Raw genomic sequence first — 23,790 nt, 5'->3', positions numbered from 1 at the left:
GTCTCAGTTTACTAAATGGCATGTACATTACCAAAATTACTTATAGTGAAGAAAATCATCCAAAACGAACAAATAACCATGTGCAACTAGCCATGAAATTCAAATTTGAACATCATCAAAATCCATTCAAATATCTGCAGGAGCAGTACTCCACACACTCACACATACACAACCACACACACGTGTGTGTGTGTGTGTGTGTATATGTATATATATATATATATATATATATATATATATAGAATTATACATATACACACACAGAAAATATGTGCATACACCTACATATCATTTTATAGAGTACTGTTTGTTCATGAAAGCACTCAGTAGATTAAGACTGTGTGTGCGTACATATATCATTTGGTTTTTTTTTGTATCAACAGCCAACAAACCTTAGTGAACAGGTAAAACTGTGCAGCTATATTAACTTCCGCAGGATACTCACCGCTCTACTGTTTCACAAAAAAGGACGATCACCTCCTGCTGTACGTAATATTCTTTCGGAGACTTTACAGGTACCATGGCTGACACATAACTAAAAGAAATACACAAGACAAAATATAGTCTCCATGATCATGTATTTTTCCGTCCCTGATTTAAAAAAGTGCAGCGCGCTAAGAGAACCAATCACACTCCAATCAGGGGTTCTCTGAAGGAGGTGCACACCGCAAGAGCTCTAGAAAGCAAATTTCAATTGCTTTCCTGCGGATATTAGGTGTTTTGTAAGCAGTTTGTTGACATCACATTCATTTTCAGGAAAGCAGTCTTCAACTGGCAGTCAGCAATTTCTGCTGAGTTTGATATTACCAATCTGCACAAACTAGTTAATGATAAATTCCGTTCTAAATGTTTTAATTTATTTTAAAGAGACATATACATAGGGCCAGGCCAGGACCAGACGCATGCTGTTTGAATGTTGTGAAAAAAAATACTGGAAAAACAGTAGAACATGCTTAAATTGTTAACACAACTACATTTCCCCCATGGCATCACTGCACAGGCTAGCAAACATTTCATCATCATGCGTGTCGACTCAGCGGTGTGCGAAACAGTAATGGGAAGACAAGTGGTAAGGTATGCAAATGGATATCAAATACCTTTTTTCAGCATTTCCATTAATTTCGAATGAATACAGAAAGCAGACCATATAGATATAGCCTTAAATGTGTTGTACATGTACATCTAGACATCATGCTTCCACCAAGCCCCACGTCACAGCCCCTTCAGTTCCTTTCAGTAGAAGGCCTCAGACAGCCAACAGGCGTCTTAAACCATTCTGTGCTATGAAGTAACCCGCCCTCTTCACAGGTCCTCCTTAAGGTATCCAGTGGGCAGATTCAGCCATATTGACATACCGTTAACACTCCAGGTTCCCCTGTGGCATGATGACAGGGAGGAAAGGTCACCTGCCTTTGCCATTTTGGCATCTACCAAACAGGGACCAATAATAAACACTTACACAAACTTCTTAATAGTAGGGACAGCATATCCAAGGACGTCGGCTAACCCACCTGGCCTTTCCTGTCAAAATATGCCGATTTTAGTGCACCTTTGTCAGGTGGCTGAAGAATCCCCTTTTACATCACTTCTACTCCAGCTGTTCGGGTGAAATTGAATGTATATGGTTTAGGTTTGGCTGGGTGAAGCCCTAATCAATTTATTGTTCATGTCTTTGTGCTGCTAACATCTGGCGGTATTAGCGACGGCTGTCTACGATCATACCATTTTCACACACTAGCTGCTTCGGCAGAGCGGATTTTCATTTCTTAAAGCAAGTCCAATTTGAATCCGTTACTGCTTACATAAGAATTGTATCATTTGTTGAGATCATGCCACTCAACATCCAGAGACCGGGCCTGATTGATTCACAAAGGGAACTTACCTTTTACTGCAATGCTTCCCAAACCTTTTAGAACCACGACCCACTTTTTAGTATGACAAACCTTCACGACCCTCTCAGCTTTAATGGGCAGATGGTGTGCAATTTTTTTTTATTGTAGCTAAAGCATCGTGTGGTAGAGCATCTTCATTTGCAGTCAGCACATTTTCTACTGAACTGGCCGCTAAACCTGCACAGATATATGGTTTTATAGATAAAACTATACTGAACAAAAATGATAATGTGCGGAAATCGGATTTCAGTGGATATTAATTGTGCAACACAAATTATCTTGATTTGTTCTGATCCTATTAAAATCTTTGTTTCAACCACAATTCAGAATTACAAAAAATTTGCTTAACTTCTGCTTTCCACACTGCTGAATGTGTGCACTTCATCCACAGGTATTACATTTTGTTGTTTGTTGCAAAAAAATGACACTGTTGAGCCTTTCTTTTCCCATTGTCACTTAATTCACCAGTCCCCCTGTTATAATATAAGCAGCAGAAGAAAACCCCGACATTTGATCACCGCCTTTGAAGCGCAGTGAAAGTGACATGATGGATATAAAATTTAAAGCCAAACTTTATTTTTTTGCTTGGACATAGGCGAACCGCTTAAAGTCGTCACCGACCCACCATAGCATCGTGTCCCACAGTTTAAGAAACACTGCTTTACAGTACAATTTTAATTTTCCGTACTCACAAACTCAGAGTGTAATTTACAACAAAAAACAAACAGTAGTAAACCCAGCACTTCTCATGGCCAACCACTTGTACGCAACACTCTTCGAAGAAAAGAATTGAGGTAGGGAACATAAAACAAAACTTACAGGAAATAATGCAAATGGAACTATTTAAAATAGTTTAAAAAAACTAAATAAATAGATGTCCAAAGTGGTATTGTGGTGCGTAAAGCAACTTGGAAGTTAATTTCTAGATGGAAATAAGAGGCTAGAAGAACAATGATCATGTTCTGTCCATGTGGCAAAGGCAAGTGCTGTAAAGGCTATGCTATTAGTCTATACTGCTTTGATTGTATACATTCATGTGGTGTTGATGGGAGAAAATGTATGTACCACTGTAGTTATTTCACTTACATTTTCTTAATTGGGGAGGGGGAATAATTTTTGCTTTAAAAAATATATAAATATCTACAAAGTAATGTTTAAAAATATACAAAATAGCACATATTTAATTATGAAAAATTTTAATAACCTATTTTGAATTTAAAAAAAATAATGCAATACGGTTTGTTAAAAAAGAATGAAATTAGCTTTAATTAGTTCTATACATCAATTAAAAAGATTACTAGAATACTGGGAAGGAAATATGATGCACGCACCCAGCGGCCTCCTTGCCTTCATCGACATTGGGGAGTGGGAGCTACTTAATTGGGGAGAGGGTCGACACCTAATTACTTTATTCTGTAAAGCCAGTATATGGCGAGGGCAGCATGGGAGCTAGATCTGCGGGAACCTATTGAGGATTTGGACTTGGGAACATACATGCAGCCTGGCGAAAAAGGAATCCTGCAACAACAGGTTTAAACACATTTATTAGTTACACTGCACTTCCATAACGCAGTTCCGACTGAATAGAATTGACCCTCCTAGGGCAGCGTGTGGTGTGCAAGTTGTGGGGTGAACAATGCCAGTTTTCTACACCTAGGGTGGCAGTGCACAAGAGTATACAAATTCTGGGAGGAGGCTGTGCCCCGATTGCACTCCCCATGACACCCAGGGCAGGCTTACTGGGTATGGTTACGAGGCCCAAGGGACGTAAGAGCTTGTACAGACTTCTGCGGCTGGCGTTACTCCTTTCCAAGCACGGAGTGGCTATTGGCTGGATGGGACCTGGAGCCCCTAGTGAGACTTTATGGGTCAAGGATGTACTGGAGAGGGGAGTGGCAGAGGAACAACATATGCAACTGACTCGCACGGACGACAAAGTAGCAGAGGACTTAGAAGTCTGGAGGGCAATGCTGGATTCTTTTAATGCACATAGCAACTCAGAACGAGGCTCAGACCCGGAAGACACAAGGACAAGATGATTTACAAAGTATTACTATTGGCCAAAAAATGCCATAACCAAGTGAAGCTCCGAGATATGTGTTTCCATGTTCCTATTACTGACCTGCTGTGTATAATGTTCCTCACTCTGGCGGAATCCTGGTTGAAATTTAACTGAGACATGTGAACTGGAACCTCCACTTGTTGCAATGCACTGGATGTTGTGTTTGTTTTTATGCAAAAAAAAAGTTTTTTTTAAAAGAAATAATTACTACAGTACATTAAAACAATGTTTTATGCCTTTAGGTGGGAATTTATTTTTTAATTTAAGCTTCAGAAACATAATTTTAATTTACTTTTTTTTTTTAATGTGCTTCAATAATTATTCAAAGTGATGTATAGAATTAATTAAAATTAATAAATTAAACAAATCAATCACTTCAAAGCCATTAAGTGTTCATTACTCAAAAGAGCCATTTAACAGGAATAGATGAAATTTCGCTTGAAATTTTGTTGGTGTTAGGTAAGACTGAAAACCAATTGGCAACCACTTTTTCCCAAAATCATTTCTGTGGGAGTGCAAACAGGCTTTGGTTCATGTTGACCCATGGTTTATATTAGTTTCTTTCTACCCATTTCGCAAGAATTGTGAAATGTGTCACCAGCTTTTGTAAGTTAAAGTTGGACAGTAAAACTCCCCTTGTGAGATATGGGTTTCAGTTTAGCTGAGGAACACACCTACTTTCCCCTTCAGAAGAATGTATACACTAAAGATTAGAGCAGAGCAAATATTTGGGTGCCTATAGTGACTAGGACAGCTTACAGAAATAATAATACAGGCAACACATTAATTTTAATTGCCTCTTTTCTCCCAATCTAGGCAACAAAGTTTGGATCCTGTATGTTTAGATTGTTCCTTACATCAGTGAGTTGGCTTGGGTAGGTAGCTCTGACTTTCAGAACAAGTTAGCTCCCGGTAAGTAATGCTGTTTGTGGCGCAACAAAGTATTTAAAGATGGTAGGTATATAGTACACCAATTAATCCACTTTAAATAGTATGCGTTTTCCCCGATAGAAGACCTTAAGGGACATATTTAGTTTTGCTAGTAAAAGAGGACACACACTTTTAGCTTAAACACATAAGATATACAGCATGAAATGTGTACACACTCTTATTTATGAGGTGGAGTGTGGGGTTATACAAATTTCTCTGTACTTCAAAGTGAAAAAAATGCTTATGCAGACTGCTGTAGGGCCTATTTCAATACACCTGTTAATTTTCTGTATTGGACAAGATATGCTTTAATTATATTATTATGGATAAGATTAAACATGTTTGATTGTTGGGGTACCTGTGTGGTCAAATCCTGAGACTGATTTCCATCTTAAAATATTGGATGATTGCTTTGTATTGACAGCTATGATCGAATTCCTTGGTTAAGGTATATAAAGGATCTGTTTATACATTCTCCACACTGAACTGACAAACAGGACAAGATGCAGAGACCGTAGGGAAATATCTAGAGTTGCTTGGGAATTAACCAAACGCTTATGGAGATCTCATTTTCTACTGAAATCCACCATTGGCCTAGAACCTTACTTAATTAGGGTGGGGAAACCTTTTCCTTGATAAGATTTAGAACGGGAATTGTAATTTACTTGAGTCTCCACACTGCTGTCCCTGTGATAATACAATACAGTTCTGTACAACTGTAAAGAAACATATTGTTCTTGTTCTGAGATCTATAATCTTTGTGAGCTGTGGCCGGTGTCTTTGTAGATACAAATGTCCATCATCTTGATCGTCCTTTTATGCTGAGAAGTTTCTAATTTCAGCTGCTATGCATAGAAGCATCATGTCAGAGGAGATCATTTGTCTGTAAAAGTGAAACATGTTTAATTCCTGAACTTTGTCTAGAGGCAATATATTTGATAACTTGTAGATTAGGTTAATGTGTTATGTACTGCAACATATCACTGTTATGTACCAAAGTGTAGAGGTATTATGGTTTTATATATTTTAGACTGGAATAAACAAGTCGATTGATGAGTTTCTCCTGTATTGCAAAGATCTCATCTAATTAATTTAGGTAAGAATATTGGTAGCCCTGTCAAGCGGTGACCAAATTACTCTATCTTAGCACAATTTAGATTAGTCTTTGCTTGGAGTTCTATATAAGTGGCCAGTAGCTACATTCTATGTAATAGGAGTCAAATCCAGTTTCCTTCAGGACAGAGCCAGGAAAGGCCAGTCTGCCAGTAAAACATGATTTTCACATCCAGTGTGAACAATACCACTGGAATCTTTTCTTTCAACCTTCTCTATAAAGGTAAACAATGTTGCTGACATTACAATATTTGTATTGTGCTGCTATGAATCCACAGGAGCCATGAATATTAAATGATTTTAGGAGGTTACTAATCCAAAGTGCCAGTATTTTTCCACCAGTTTTAAATACTGCTTATAATAAGGACTAATCGGTCAATCATTGATTTCCGGATCCAGATTAAGCTTCTTAAAAAAAGGCATTATTTGGCTTGATATGCCCAATATTGTGGTATGATTTATATCCATTCAGTATCCATTTAACATTAGCATTAATATCTAATAAGTATCAATTAACAACCTGTGCTACTTTTGCCTAGAAAGAGCCTCAGAACGTGTTCGCGAATGATCCTGCACATATTGCACAATATGTAACATATCTATTGAACTGTTGGACAATTTCAGACTTTTTTTGTAATGCGTCTTATACGCAGATTATCTAATATGGTCCTCAGGAACTACTGAGTAAATGAGAAGTGGAAGCCAGTAACAGACGTGTTTCCTTGGAGGTTGGAAAGAAGAATAGTGAGGGGAGTTCAAAGACTAGGTTATGCTGATAGTCCTATGCTGTGGTCTTGGCAGAGTGGAAGTTGTATCAAGTCATGTGGATATTCAGCAGGTGGTAGCTGTGAAAACGGGCACTGATTGAAATGTTTTTGGAGGATGGCTACAAAGGGGGACTGGAGAAGGAATTAGATGTGGATCTGAGCTTTGAATGCCATTAGCTGTAAGTTAGCCTTGATATGCTCTTAACAATAAACATCAAGATTGTCTTAACGAATAATGGCACCCAGTCTACTACTTCTGTAATTGTATAGCCCATTTATGGTGAACAGTTGGTTTTGCAGAAAAAAAGTGCATTTTTACTGTCTCTTGTTTCTGCAGCAGATTCTTTATGCCTTAAGACTTGCACAAATGGTTTGAGTTTTGTATGCACTGAAATGGGATAGTTTTTTAAATTTAGTTTGTAGTGTGTACTCTAGTTTTCAGAGTCATTTAATATACGCATCAAATTAGACCCTGTAAACGTTAAGTCTGTTTTTATGGAAACAATGCATTTAGTTCTCCCAGCATCCTTTTCATAATTCAATGGTGTGGGGGCATCAGTCACTTGAAGACAATGGAATAAAGTTTTTTAAAACTATCTGTCTCCTGTGTGTGGCTGTACTCCCAATTCCAAGAGAAGATCATGTTGCTACTTCATTGAGAAGGTCTGAGGAGAAGAGTATTTTTTAACAGTCACCATCCGTGGGGGAGATTAAAAAGGAGTAGCTCAACAACTAGTAAAGATGAGTGCCCATTTTAATCTTAGGGCAAGTGTAATGTTATTATCACAAGCGTAAGGACACCATGCAGAGTTTAGCGACTTTGTGAAGAAATCATGGTTATTCTAGCAATATTGGTTAAAAAAAAACTGAAGAAAAGATACTAAGCATCTTCATGGACAAGGACAGGGATGCATTTATGTTGCATGAGCTGCTGAAGTTGCCAAAGGCGGTTGTAGTATAAGCAGAAATTAGCTGGAGAAGAAGCCTGGGGCAGTGGACAGGAGGACAAAAGGTGCTACTGGAGGGAACAGCTCTAAGCACAAGTAAACATGGAAAAGGGAAACACTGGACCCCATTACCCTGCATTGAAAAGGGTAAATAGAGGTCTGGGTTTACCACGTCAGTACAAGCTGTATAGTTTAGCAGAGAGCAGAACCATATGGAATGGGAGCTGGCACTTGGGATGTTATATTATCTGTCCTGGCTTACATGGCTATGAGAACATAAGGGAATTTTTTGGTTAATGGCCAGCATGTGAGGCATTGTGGTTATCAATTGCCATGGTACCACAGATGATTTCTGAGGGTGTTTGGTGGTAACACAACACGGATGGACAGGTTCATAAATCGTGGAGGGATACAAGAGGTCTTGGTCTCAAGGATGGTATAATTTTAGCTCACATCTTTATCAAGGTAAGGTGAGCACTAAATAACTAATAAAGAGGACGGTGACATCAACATGTCCAAAAGCATGCACCAATAGTTAACAAAAGACAGTGCCCCGCGTGCATGCTAAGGGCAAATGCTTTAATGTTAATACCCAATGACTAAAAAAGCTTTCACTTCGGTTTTTAAACTAAGAACATAATTCAACAAAATAATCTAATCATTACACATAGGGTTGTATAAAATCAATTTTTATTCATTAAATGAAGAACAAAACAATCATTGTTACACACGCACCAAAAATCATAATACACACAGGCTTCTCACAGAATAGTTTCTAAAGCACATTGGACAAATCTAATACTTAGCACATTTGGGAAATACTCCAAAAACTAAAAATAGGCGTTTTTTTTTTGTTGCTCGTCTGTGATCTTAGGTCTGGCTTGAAAAAAAAGCTAGGACCGTTACTCTCTCACCTCATACTATTGGCTGCGTATCATTCTACTTTCCAGGGACTGCTGCCACTGGAATGCATAAAGGACTCATTTTATATCTGAAAATGATTTTAATACTAAATCATCACACTGTTGCATCCAATACTTTATCACCTTTATGCATGTTATACACAATCGTTTTTGTTTCCTTTTTATCAAAGCACTGGCAAAGCCAGTAGGTTAGGCTGTAATGTGATAACATAATTGGTGCATTCAACGAATGTATCACCATCTGTGTATAACTAGAGTTACATATTGGCACAATACAGGTTTTGTCAAATGCTTGTTATTGACGTGGTACTCCAACACCCTTACTATGTAAACTTCAGGAGAAGAAAGAAAAAATTCTTAGAAAATAAAGTATATAATTTATCAGCATGTTACACTGTTTCAACGATGTATATTTACTTTTCTGTTAGCGATAAACTTAAGTAGAAACTCCAGAAAATATATGTTTCTATGACAGTTATTTATTGTAAACATCTTATTTTAATACTATGCCGATCCCAGGCCCAAAAATACTGGATCCAGGCCCCATGTTGAGCTGCAGGACCTGTGGAGCCTGCACTCCCAACTCACCATCCCTCTTCCTGCACAATGGGATGGAGCTGCAAACACTCCCCCTCCACCCGACCCTTGGGTGCCTCTACATGGCCCCCAGACAAGTGGAATTTTGTAGCAGAGTGGCGCCCTTACCTGGCCTGAAATATTCAATGTAACCAGAGATTCTGCCCCCTCCGGTTATCCCCTCTCAAAATTCTGCATTATTTCTAACGAGTCCCTTATTCTCCAGCCACTCGGGATTGTCAAGTCCACTGTTCTTCAGGCTTTGACAACAACCATGCATGTCTTCAGTAACTCCATGGGGTGCGAGACTCCAGCTTGTGATTCAAACCTCTCCCCTCCTATGGGTCCATTCATCTTTCACTGCTGCTTCTATACCTTTACTCCTTTTTGTAGCTCGTTGCCTGCTTGCTCTGTCTCCACTCTATCCTTTCTTATGTGGCTCCAGTCCTTGATTACCCTTGTTAGAGAACAGGGTTGAACTAGAACCCCAAATCAGTGTTCTTACGGTTCTTGTAGCGGCAGTCCACTCTGTGGCTCCTACCCATCCCTTTTTGTGGCTCGATAACTTTCCTCTACTGGCACCAGCTTCCCTTTCCTTCAGCTTCAGCCCCCACTCTCCTGAGGCTTCAGCTCTCTTCTCTTGTAGTTTTCACCCTCCAGTCTCACTGCAGTGTGGCTCTAGCCTTATCTCTCCTGTAGCTTCCAGCCTACAGCCCCAACTCTTAAAGGGGTTCCAAAGCTCTTCTCCTGGGCCCTGTACACATCTGTAACTCCTGTACACTGACATCAAGTGGCTCCAGTAGTTATTCTTGTGTGGTTCCAGCCTCTATTCCTTTGGAATGACCAGCAAGCCCACTCCCACAACCTATTATTGAATCAGTCCGACACTGACAAGAAACGTCACCGCACGACACTCCGAACAAAGACTTGCATCATTGGGAAGCTGTGTCAATAGTCATATTTCTATTTTAAACCAAGTACGTGCGTCTGTTTTACTAAACATACTAGAAAAGAGCCGTCAACACTGTAGGCTGCATCACCTACGCGTGCGTACTCGCAGCGTAGCGTTTCCTTAGCATGTCAACGCCGTATCTGGATCGTCTATAATATAATAGCTTTGAACTATACAGCTTTCAAATACTGAGCATATAAGAACCAAGGAACTTGATGTATGTTTGTGGTGTACTAAGCAGTCATAATAAGAACAGTACCTACCTTTTGAAGTAACATAAAATTATTTGGAATTGGGAGTATATAAGAGCCCTGAAGAAGTCGTTGGGGACTAGAGGAATTTCCCATGACGAAACACGTGTTGGCTCGGAGTGTATTTCCATGAAGGATGCTGTAAATTTGAAGATGTGATCCAATAAAATTCTGGATTGGATTGGACTTTATAAAAAATTGGCGTGAAACTTCAGATTGCGTTCTTTTGAACTCTACTCACTTGAGTTTTGACTTACTTGATTTGTGATTAGAAAACTTTGGGCGAGGGGGGCCTCACATTGTGTTAAATTATTGTTGGATTCATGTTGAACCGTGAAGGGATGGGTGTTTTTCCCTTGTGTAGGCAACCCCTAATGTTATATTTGGCCAATTAGTTTCCCGAGCGCCATTAGTCCCCCGTTATTACACCCCATTTCACTTATATGCATCACCTACGTTGTTGCTCATTTTTGGCTGTGAAAGCATGCATCAAAGAAGTTTAAATGGGCCTTGCTAAATAGGGTTTGATGCTTCATCAGATAAAAGCAGGCCAAGGTAAACCCAGAGCAAGCCGGATTAATCCTGCACAGACAGTACAGTGACAACACCAAGCAGATACTGCACATCCTTGACAAGGCCAAGTGGTCTTCCCAAGAATGTTTGCTCCTGGGCATAGACACCGAAAAGGCGTTCGACCGAGTCGAATGGCCATACTTTGAGGCTACTTTAGAGCATTTTGGCTTTGGACCTGGATTTCGAGCACGGATCTCAAGTGCCTACAGTCACCTGACAGTCTCTGAGAGAGTCAATAAGGTGATCTCAACCCCATTCCCAATCAACGTGGGATGCGTCAGGGGTGCCTATTATCACACCTGCAGCTTGCTCTGTACATGGAGCCCTTTGCTTAGTGTGTATGATAATCCAGACATTACAGGGCCATTTTCGGAGGGGAACAGCATACCCCAGTACAATATGCAGATGACATCATAGTTGCACTGGGCAGCCCGCAAAAGGCACTCCTGGCCTTTTTTCACAAGACTGAGGCTTTCGTGGTAGTTATCAGGCTTCTGTAAAAAAAACATCCTGAAGTCCCAGGTCCTCAATCTCTTTCTCCCCAAGGAGACGGTGGCACTTCTGGCACGCCAATACCGATTCAATGGTAGCCACTTTCTATTCCATACTTAGGCATACATCTAGCCCAGATGGTCCTGGAGACATCGTGCTGAACTATCAGTCCCTACTACAGAACGTTAAGAGGGATCTGGTGCAGTGCAAACTTTATCCCATCTCCTGGCTTGGCTGAAAAGCAGCCATAAAAATGTCTGTGCTTCCCATGGCTTTTTCTGCTCCAGGCCCTGCCGTCGGAACCTCTGCCTGGGATGCTCCAATCTATACAGGGTTAAATAAACTGCTTTGTCTGGGCGGAGAGGAAACCATGTATGGGCTGGTCTATAGCTTATCAACCCCCACTGAAAGGGGTCTTGAGTATACCTGACATCCAAAAATACTATAGGGCAGTCCAGCTCTGCTACACTGTGGAGTGGTTCTGAGGGGAATCTGACAAATGCTGGCTATTCATGGACCAAGCAATCGCAGGCACCTCACTTTGGAAGATGTCCTTCCTCCCACACTGGCACAGGTAATGGAGCTTGTACTCCTCGCCGGTTACCCACACCACTTTGAAAGCTTGGGATCAGGTGGCACAGCATAGAGGCCTCACCACTCTCCCTTCCCCAGACACATAGTGGGAAATGAGGACTTGATGCCAGGCCTGGACCAGGGCACTTTCCCCCTCTGGCTAGCCCCAGACTGTTGCTCTATCGGACACCTATTTCATGTGGAGGTACTACTCTCCCATTTAAGAGTTTAAGGGACGACCGTGTACTCCAGGAGACGGAGAGAATGACCTATGTACAGGTCTGACACTGGGTGACACACCCCAAGATACAAGCCGGGGTCCAAAAACCCTTTACAGAAAACGAAAGATGGTTGCTCGTGAAGAATACGGACAAACGTCTTATTTCCAACTTATATGATCTCTTGCAACAATCCTCTCCGAAGCCTAGGGCATCAAGCCAGGCATGTTGAGAGGCGGAACTTGGAAGAACATTGACTTCCCAAGAATGGGAGGCGGTATATTATAGAGTGTGCTACAAAGCTCACAACTACTGTGGATACAGCCAAAAAAATGCCACATATTGGTATCTTACTTCTGTACGTCTACACAAGAGCGACACCACCAGGAGCACAGACTGCTGGAGATATAGTGGCGCCCTTGGTATGCTAGTGCACCTTCTATGGGAATAGCCAAAGCTTATCTCATAATGGGAGGGAATCTTAAACGACATTGATGCCCATCTACATACCCAGCTCCTGCAGTTCCCCACTTATGTCATAATGGGACTTCCAAATCCCTTAACATTTCCACTTAAGTCCCTCAGGGGGTGACAAATTGAATTGGCACTAAGGGCGGCCTTACAGAATATCCTAATCCACGGGGGCACTCTCACCACAGATAGGATGGTTACACATATTATGGCATGTTTTAGGAATGGAGAAGCTCACTTTAGTCCTCACAGCCCAGGAGACTCATTTAGAGAGCTGTGGCATCCGTTTCTGTCTCTTCTTACAGGGGGGTTTCGGGAATTGACTTGCCCTAAATATTTAGGACAACTCTGCCGCTCGGCCAGGGAACATATCCCAGTGATGCAGAAAGGGGGAACAGGTTGTATATGGTTCGCTCAGTGCTGCCAATGACAGGTGCAGTTGCTATACAGTGTACCCGGGGAAAGGGTGAGGTGAGTTCTTAGTTTGTTCTATTAAAGGGTTTATTTGAGGCGTATGCTTCGATGCCCTTTGCTTGTGCTTTTTTTTTTTTAAATAAATATGTTAGAAATGCCAATAAAGAGATTTGAATCATAGATCTCTAAGTTGCATTTTAAGCCCATGGGGGCACCAATGATAATATGCAACTGGGACTAATTCATGACTCTGAATCCACATATGGGGGCTGTAGCTTCTATGGTTAGCCAGGTGGAGAGAGAGCACTAGAGTAGGAGGGAGTAATGTCTTCTGTAGATCACAATCAGGAATAAAACCATGTACTGACTTACCATAAATTCAATTGTTTAGTATTTAGGTTTGTTCTGTAATTTAAGTAATTGTTTTTCTAAAAGACAAGGTCTGGCATGGACATTAATTTATTGCGGTTGCTGGTCGACTGTTGAGTTGTGAGCCCATTCCCCCCACATAACCTCCCTGATAAACCTGCTGTGGACTGCTTGCCCTCATCACCCTGTAAATCAAGTGTGGAAAGGGTTTTACTTGGCCCACTTTGCAAAGCCATAGTAAAATAGACCCTAGGACACCAATGGCAAACAATCTCAATTACCACAGATGGGGTCCAGTAGTCTCTAGTCTGGCCTGAGGCCCCTGAACGGGGCCTGACAGCTTACAACAATGTTTTAGGGACTACCTTTCCTCCAGAATAGCATTAGGACATAGACTGCAGAAGATCCCAGCACCTGGGTACCCTCACTGGTGATAAGTGCACACTACAAATCCTGACTGGCTGATTGCAGAGAGCCTAAACTGAAGGAGATGCTTAAACAATCAACAGGGCCATTATTTGACTTGTGTGTCTTCCGTGCCACCAATGCCATAGTCAATTCTTAGTGGCTGACTGTGAGTGATGTGGGACTTCAGGGCAAATATAGGATCCCCACCATATCTGTCATATGATCTCTCCCCTAGTAAAGCATGTATAATGCTGTAAGCAGGCCCTATATCCTTCTTCCAGGACAATGCGGTCAAAGAACCAAACCCAAGACTTACTTCCAGTAGCTACTAAATTACAAAACGCTTTCAGCCATTTCAAAGTATTGACTCTTCTATGTTTTTGTATGTCCTGATCCTTACTTTGTTTTACTCCATGCAAGGTGGTTGTCTGTGAAGCCTTTACCATATAATTGATTCACGGTCTCTCCCACACCTTTAGACATTGCTTTTTGCTCACTCTTTAGTCATCAGTGAGAGTAATTTCAAGTCCAAGGTAACTGGTTGCCGCCTTATGCTGCCCTTGTTAAATATGTATTTATACCATCATTTGTGTGTATTACCATGAATGCTTTCTGAAGTAGGATATTTGGGGACAGGATGATCACTAGCTCCCCCACACATGACCTAACGATGTACAACCTCAGAAGCTGAGAATCAAATCTCCGAAAATAAAAGGCCTTCTAGAAACCAATTGCAAGCAGGTTCGATCCCTTTACTCATATCTGTGCAAAAGAGCCTGTTGGGTTGAGAAAGGTGCAATGAGAGAGCTAGGGGAATGTTACGCAATTCCATTCTACATTTTATTCTATTCTATCAGGAAGGTCCCTGGGGGTCAAAATTTAGGTATTCCTTAGTTACCCTACCTATAACTATATTGAAGCAGAATGGGCTCAAGTTGGGTAAATGTTACTCATGCCATACCCTTTTTGGAAGCAGCCACTTTCACTGTTCAAATTTCCTAACTGCCCTACTCCAGATTTTCTTCCTCTGTCTCCACCTTCCTGTAACTGACTCATCTAAATGTCTCTCGCCAATTAGCTGAGATGCCAGTCTGAGACTACCCTATCTTGCATAATAGTTTGGCAAGCTTAGCCAGCACTTCAGATAAACCATCCTTCGTCCTGCCAGTGTTGTATAGATCAAAGATGCACACGCTATTTAAAACTTCTAGTTATATTTTATAAATTGTACTCTGCATTAACTTCAATGTCAATATCCCATATTTAGATTTTCTCTGCATTCTTTCTTCATCAACTATGTAGAACATTCCTCACCGCCCTTTTTCTGGACTATGCCAGGTGATCGGCCTATAAAATGGGCTAAGTGGAAAAAGTCATTCCTTCACTACTGTAGAGTTTGTGGTACTAATTTGTCAAATGAAAGGAAGACGTCTTTGCTTATGCACTGTCTAGGGAGTGAAGGTCAGGAAGATTTTGAAATGTTACCTGATCCAGGTGATGCAATAACTGCTTAAAATGAGTTTGAGATATGTTTAAATAAATTAGATCTACATTATTTACCCAAATTTAGTACAATTTTAGAACGTTATCACTTCGGCATAAGAGAACAGAAACCCAATGAAAGTGTGGAAGAGTATGTAACAGCTCCAAGAAAATTGGCTTCAACTTGCAGATTTGGGTCCACAATAGAAGAATGCATAAGAGATCAATTTATGTTAAGATGTTGCAGTGATAAAAGAAGACAGGAACTATGGGGAAAGATGATCCTTCTCTACATGAAGTAATCACTTTAGCGAAGAGTGTGGAACATACTCTAGCTTGTGTTGAGGAATTGGAAAAAAAACAAGAATCCCATAGTGAATCAGGTTTATGCAAAAAAACTGAACAAAGTAAGTTCAGAGAAGGTGACAAGGATGATGAAAACAATACGCAAGGGCAGTGGGCAAGGTTCAGAGATACAAAATGTTTCAGATGTGGTAATGTTGGCCATTTTGCATGGTATAAGAAGTGTCCAGCTCTCAACATGACATGCTACATTTGTAATAAAAAGAGTAATTTTGCCAAGTGTTGTAAGTCAGGCAAGTGTCCTAACGTTGCACCAGTAAAGTTAGTTGAGGATTGTATTTTATCGGTGTTTGCTGAATCTCAATAAAAGAAACATCCGAGAGATAAAGTCACTGTCATCGGTTTTGAGGGTGAGTTTTTGTTTGATTCAGAGGCATGGATGACTTTGATATCCAATAACTTTTTTGACAAACAATTAAGTCATAGAGTGGACTTAAAAGAACCAGATGTGATTGGGGGTGCGTATGGTGGCCAAGTTATAGAACTAAGAGGCAATTTTGAATCTGATATTTCTTTCAAATCTAACACTATGTCAGGTAAGATATATGTTTCAGTGAAATGGGACAGTGTTCTGAGTTGGCCACATCAGAGAAAGAGTTAAACATTATTTGAGACCCAAATTCTTCTACGCCTGTAATGATTAGAAGTGAATTGTTGGAGAACATACGTGTAAATGACGTACATCAACTTACGTTGCAAAGTGAAAAAAAATTATCAGTACCCAAATTCTTGAACGAGTTTAAAGTATTCAGTGACAAATTAGGATGTCTAAAGGATATGCACATCGTATAAAAATCAAACGGGCTGTACCCATTGTTGCTAAAGTATGTCATATTCCAATATTTATGAAAGATGATGTTGAGAAGGAAATCAAAAAACTATGTGAAGATGGCATGATTGAACCAGTGGAGTGTTCGGAGTGGCCTGCACCTATTGTTGTTGCACAAAAACAATCTGGCGACTTCAGGTTGTGTATTGATTTAAGGGGTCTCAATAAATGCATAGTTAGTGATCAATTACCTCTTTCCAACATAAATGAGATGGTCTCACTTCTACATGGATCCACATTTTTCAGCACTTTAGACTTGACCTCTGCATATCAACAGATCATGTTACATCCTGACTCAGGAGACTACACCACATTTATTACTCCATTTGGGACTTAACAGTTTATAAGATGCCTTTCGGATTAGTATCAGCTCCTGCAGTTTTCCATCTCATGATGTACAGTTTTTTTGGGACAGAGCCAGGGGTTAAGTACTTTCAAGATGATATTTTAATTCATGGTCAGACTGAGATGGGGCATGATAGGAGAGTGAGAAGAGTTTTAACCATATTGAAGGATCATGGTTTAACTCTCAAATAAAAAAATGCTCCTTCATTAGAACAGAAATTCAGTATTTAGGTCACAAAATTACTTCCAATGGTTTATATCCTAACAGCGAATTGGTCACGAACATACTGAAGTTTCATGATCCAGTAGGGAAAGATGAGTTTTTGTCCTTTCTTGGTATGATAGAATTCCATGCCAAGTTCTTAACGAATTTGGCTTCCAAAACAGCAAACATGTGGAGACTGATCAAAAAAGGCATATAATTCACATGGGATGAGGAATGTGAAAAAGAGTTTATGAGTATAAAAAAAAGAGTTGTCAGAAGTTGATTGTTTGAATTCCTCTGATCCTGGGAAACAAAATGTGTAATCATGACAGATGCAAGTATGAAAGGTCTAGTAGCTGTATTGATGCAGGAGTCTGGAAGTGGTGATGATCTCCAGGCCTTTGGCGTATATTTCAAGGACATTACGAGGAGCTGAAATGAAATATTCCACAACAGAAAGGGAGGCTCAGAGTGTGTTTTGGGCAATTAACAAGTTCAAGAATTTTGTATGGTGAAGAGAATTTTCCATTTACACAGATCATAAACAGCTGGTGGAGTTCTATACAAGGAAGGGTCTGGACATGATTTCTGATAGGATTGGTAGATGGGTTGTTGGACTTCAATGTTTTTGATTTGAACATTTCTATGTACCTGGCCCTAACAATAAGATTTCTGATTGTTTGTCAAGACTCAGCTCAGAAGTTGAAGATTACCTAGTAGAGGAAGAAGAAAATGAAATCAAAGTGTGCAGTATTACAGAAGGGATTGTGGAACAAGAGGAATGGTTGAAAGCTGTAGCTGAAGATTCAGTACTACAGCAAGTATGCAAGGCACTAAAGAATGGACGCAGTTCGAATGTGAAGCGTGATGCATTTCTGGGAGGCTATTGGAGAGTAAAAATGAATTGTCTGTAGTAGATGGCTTTCTCTTACGAGGTTTAGGATTAGTTGTTCCCTCTGTGTTAGTTGACAGAATAACGGAGTTGGGACATGTCAGACATCAGGGAATGAGTAAAGCAAAAGCCAGAATTGGTCTCAATTATTGGTGGCCGGGCATGGACCTAATGATAGAGAAACTAGTCAGACAATGCCCTGACTGTTTTAATAGTGACAAAGTGTACAAAACTAGAATACCTCCGATGTGTGTTAGAGAGTTTTCCAGCAGCCCGTGGGATGCAGTGGCGGTCGATATAGTAGGACCTATCTATGCAAAAGGTGGATCCAACTATCTTCTGGTATTGGAAGATCAGTTTTCTAGGTGGGCTGACATAGGCGTTGTCAGCAGTATTGAAACAAGGAGAGTTAAAGAGTTTTTCAATTAGGTTTTTAGTCGTGAAGGTCTGCCTAACACAATAGCGTCTGATAATGGTCCACAATTTGTTTCTTTAGAGATGGAAGAATTTCTAAAGTGCAGAAGTATTGGGCACAAAGTGTGTTCTTTGTATCATCCCAAAGGGAATGGTACTGTTGAAAGATTCAACAGATGTGTTAAAGAATGTGTACAGTTGGAAATTTCAGCTGGTAGAAATTGGAAAGAAGGTATGAAGAAATGTTTGCATGCTTACAGGTTTACTCCACACACAACAACTGGTGAGGTTTCCTTTGAAGTCTTTTGAGGTCATAAAGGAAACACACAGTTGGCTCCTGGTTGGGTATCCTGGGGGAAAGATGACTGCGTTTCCTGGTCCAGGATACAAGGGGGGAACGAAAGCGAGAAAAGATGTGTAGAAAGGAAGGAAGGAATATTATGATGTCAGATGGAGAGTAGCTGATGTTGGAATAACTGTATGGGATGAAATTCTGGTGAAAAAAAAACTACTCTGTATAAGAGTGAGAGCAAGTTTATGGGTCCATTCAAAGTTATTAAACTTTTCAGGAATGCAGTCAAAATTAAGGATGGGAGAATATGGAACCTGAATCGAATTGTGAAGTCAAAAAAAGAAAGATATGGAAATTGTTTATTTTTAGATTTACTACTGTTCTTCATTCTATTGTCTTCTAAATGATATTATGTTTGAATTGTGTTCAAATGTATTTGGTGGGAAGGTGTGTGGTATAGGAGATGTATTACATCACATGTAGAATGTAAGGGGACTCTATTTCTCCAGGCTGAAGGTTGGCAGAGCTGTTGACTTGGAGTGTGGATGGGATGCTCATAATAAAAGAACCTGGAAAAGATTTGCCTGAGTCCTGTACTCACTACTACAGTCATTGGTGCCTACAAAAGCCAATGACTTAACACCATAACAAACAAGCATTTACAATGCAGCAGGTCTCGCGTTTGCTCATGTTAGAGCTGATCGCGTTGTAAACTCCTAACCCGACTTTTCACCTATCTTGCAAAAGTGCATTTATATACATAACCCGAAAAAGTGAAATTAACTATGTAAAGCGCTCGACTTTTGCCAAGCGAGATCGCACTCGTAAATTAGAGAAAAAGAAGTCCACGAGCCCGATGGAAAACAGCGAGCCTCGCATGTTTTCTGTACTTGGTCGCTGCGCTCGAGGAGGGCTAGCCACCGTAAAAGGCATGACGTATGCGTGCCTTCGACTAATGAATGCAAGCAGATTTTATTAGGCAAGCCCACGAACCAAAAAAAAAAACACTGACGTGAAGTTGACAGGGCTCCGAGCCCTTTTCTAAATACTAAAGCGTCTCGCTGCGATACGCATGCGCGAGCGCATGCAACACAGGCTCGACCCCAAAAAGTGGAAAATTACAAGTAAAGAATGTCACTTTAAATGGAGCTATGGTTATATTAATAATAATAATGTATTTTTTTTTAAAACTTAAAAAATCTCCATTTATGCTGCACAACCGTAACGCACCACAAATGCACTCCTCTATACCTCACACGACACCAGCAATGCACTGACATTACATGCAGCATCAATGATCTAGCATAACAAATAACATCAAAATGGAACGCCACAGAAAGTCAACCTATTTCCTCAAAGACACTACATAAAAATGTGAGTTTGCAGTTTTACTGATGAGACAAAATAAATTGTACCCAAATAAAGGAACAGAAATAAAAGTTTACGTAAAGGCACAAAAACAAAGAGAATCAACATACATTTGATATATTTCACCACATACAAAAATAATGCATAATTAAGTGCTACAGAATGAGTAGGCAGAGGGCACAGTGCTTAAGCGTGTCTAACTTGCAGAGGTGAATATGTGCAAGGGCAAAATGGAAATCAAAAAAGAGAATTGGTTGCCAACAATTTCGCATCATAGTAGACTACAGATGAGTTTAGGAACTGAATCTCGTATAAATGCCTAAATGGTGACTATTGGACATGCCAATCAGGTTTATTGTCAATGTTTCGACCTACAGTCATTGTAGAAGGTCATCATCAGGACAGTGTCCATAGACATTTGAGAAGCAGCAGCCCATAAGAAAGCAAAGTATTTGGAGACATATGGTGGGTCATCGCGTCAAACACAAAGAGAATGAAGTCAAAGAAAGATTCCTCAGTATCTGGGGTAGTAGCAAGACATGCAGCAGCACAAACACAACACGGTCTGCTAGAGTAGTACACTGACTGTTTCGCACTGGTGCTTGTCTCTACTGAGTGAGACTGCGAGGCATTGTTTTTAATGTGAGTGACCCTCCCTAAGCCTCTATCTACTTATTCTCTTGTCAAGTTTCTCTACCCCAGAACATAGATCATCATACATTACTGTCAGCAGTTTATTAAGTACAGAAAATTAGGATGAAATTGCCCCACAACCACCTTATAATAACCCACATCAGCCTATCACTGTGGCACAAAATATTCAAATCTAATTCAAAATATCATTATCTAAAAAAAATTTAAAAAAACACTGGGCTAATAAAAACAAACAACAGTAAAGAATTATTGGTGGTTTGAAAATTAACAGTTTGAATCCTTGTGGGGCCAACTTAGCATTTGATCCTTTAGAGGTTGTGTTAAGGACATTTGTGTTAGCAGTGTATTACTTCAGCTGTCAGCGAAGAACACAAAACCTTATTAGGTACAAATGTGCTACATGAGTCGTAAATACATATTAAACATATAACTTTATTTTAAAACATTAACTTAAAAGTCATCAGGAAATTGAGGATCTGTATATTAAAGGCATATAGCCCACGTGTCTTGTGGCATTAAATAATCTCCTTCACTGTTTACCAACTTCTCTGATTGGAACTTTTTAAAATTCATACATGACATTTACAAAAAAAGTTAAATTATTCCATGGAGAGCTACAATCATAGGTCAGTGGTTAATTCATAGTGTGGACCCACCGGGGCGCACTTCTCTCCATACTTCCTATATTTCATCACTCTAAGAGATCCTGAGCAATGTGCCTCCTTACCCTGTGCCTTATCAGCATGATGGAGCACCTAGACATTTTAAATGTCTGAACCAATAGCTATTTGAGAAAATAACCTTTAGAACACATGAAAATAATTTAAATGCGAAATACGTGCCTTTCTCTACCTGCCTTGTCCCTGTGTGACTTGTCTCTGCTGCAGTTCCTGCTGTGACTTCTACCCGGGGACAGACACTCGTAGCCCTGCACTGGTAATTGCATCGACAGTGCTGGCATCCTACCGCGATGTGCCAACACAGCTTCAGACGTGTTAAGCATCTCAAATGGTCCTGCTAATTGGGAGCTGTTACAGGTCCTGTCTGAGGCTATGGAAGGCGAAGGGCAAAGGGGGTGCCAATCAAAATATTGGGATAAACATGTTCAACGAGCACCCCAGCAGTCGCCTTCCATAAAAATACGTGCTTGTGGCCACCACTTACAACCACTAGCACTTACAACCAGTAGCACAGACTAAGCACCGAGTATGGTGTAGACGGGGAACCTATCAAGGCTTCGTACAGCCCTTACTGCCTGAAGAAAAGCCAGACAACACCTAGGAGGGTAGACATAGGGCCGTACCTATAAAAAAAATATATATATGTAGTTTATTTACAGCAAACATCAATTCAAATTACACGTTTCCCAGGACACTGCATAATATTCACTGAGTCCAGACGAGACTACCTAGTAACCAGAGCTAGAATTGGGAAATAAAATACCAAGGTGTGACGGGGAAGGGGTGGGGTCATGTGGGGACGAGCCTGAAAAGCAAAGTCTGCCAACCAACTTATAGAATTTTTTTTTTTTAAATATCTGCTGCAAAGAAATTGGCAACAAGGACGAGTTTATAAACAAACCTGTTCTAGCTCATTTAGCTGGGCACAAAGATTATGCATTTTAAAATGTCTCACTGGGTTAAGACAAGTGCCACGGAGACCGTGTGCCCAATAACTGAGTGGATTATAACAGTAGCAAGATAACTCCGGCCATTAAAGGGGTTCTGGAAGAGTTATGTATTTTGTTCAGTCATTAACTGAAAGTAGGACAGAAGGTTAAAGTGCCTGCTGCAAAGCACATCGTTTAACATGCAGACTACATATTTGTGTTTTATGTAGACAGGTAAGTGGACTACTGTTTTTGACACTGAGATCATTTTGTTACTTCCAGTTCATAAGTTGCAATTCTTCAAATGTAGCACAGTGAACTATGAACCGACATCAAGGAGCTGCATGCAAACTGTTAGTCCTGGGTTTAGATCCTTACTGTTTTTTTGCCCTCCATCAGTTGTTACATCAAGATTCCAAAGAAGGGTTCCTCTGGGAATTAATACAATCTTATTAGTATAGACAATCCCAATCGTTGTGCTACATTATATATCCTGACTTCTTCTCCCGACTATTCACTTTTAACAAATAACATCTGTTATTGATGATATGTGATTCCTACATCTTTTAACCCTAATTATCTTAAGTAACATTTCATGTACATTGATTTACACATTTATATGATTTATTTTGCTTCTCTGTGTGATGTGAAGGGCTCGGACACACATCAATGAACAGCGCTATAAAAGGGCTAAACAAGTAAATTAGTAGGTGCCATTTAAATCATTATTAGTGTAATTACTCACACACACAGATAACTCTTGCACTCTTACAGAGCACGCTTACCTCTTGCATGGGGAGAGGGTTTGAACACAGTTAAAAACCTGCCTCCAAGTCACAGTTTCCATGAAGTACTTGTGAAGGGATAAGCTGTGTGCCTTTGCTTCCTCCCATTTCATTGGCATCTCGTGTTACGTTTCAGATGGCTCCCAGCCAGGCTGATACTATAAGAAAGTAGGGCAGCTGGCCCTGCTTCACCAAACAGAATGCAGACACCAAGCGGGAGCGGCAAAATTGTTGTCTGCTGTCGGAAAACGACACCTGGACAAATTCAACATATTTATCCTGGGTCCGATGGTCCCATATCCTGCCCAGAAACAGCTGCAAGAACCTGGATTTGGCGCGACCTCACGACTTTCCAGCACTAATGGTAACATTAAAACAAGCATTTGCAATGCAATGGGTCTCGAGTTTCCTCGAGTTAAAGCTATTAGCATTGTAAATTCCTAACTGGACTTTTCTTGCCACATAAACTGAAAATGAAAAATAAAACAGTTGACATAAGCGAGCCGATTCAAAGCGCCATGACCGTCATGAGCGTGAAGGAGACACACAAAAGGAAAAAGAAGTTTGTTCGCAGTCAAACTACCGGTAAACGTGCAATTATCCATGTAACACGGTAGATGG

The 23,790-nt window shown here is 40.3% G+C and overlaps 1 protein-coding gene across 3 annotated transcripts in view; it reads right to left on the bottom strand.

Moving 5' to 3' along the window:
• Positions 1 to 23,790, bottom strand: part of ZFYVE28 (zinc finger FYVE-type containing 28) — a 516,457-nt gene that overhangs the window by 170,584 nt on the left and 322,083 nt on the right. For all 3 annotated transcript variants that reach the window (XM_069203698.1, XM_069203689.1, XM_069203708.1), the window contains exon 5: positions 446 to 535. In XM_069203698.1, the coding sequence (XP_069059799.1) occupies positions 446 to 535 (90 nt within the window). The remainder of the gene's footprint in view (positions 1 to 445; positions 536 to 23,790) is intronic.

This window comes from Pleurodeles waltl, chromosome 1_2, assembly GCF_031143425.1.
Source record: "Pleurodeles waltl isolate 20211129_DDA chromosome 1_2, aPleWal1.hap1.20221129, whole genome shotgun sequence".
In the NCBI taxonomy this organism is placed as follows: Eukaryota; Metazoa; Chordata; class Amphibia; order Caudata; family Salamandridae; genus Pleurodeles; species Pleurodeles waltl.
The sequence above is the reverse complement of the archived record's forward strand: the minus strand, read 5'-3'. Positions and strand labels throughout refer to the sequence as shown.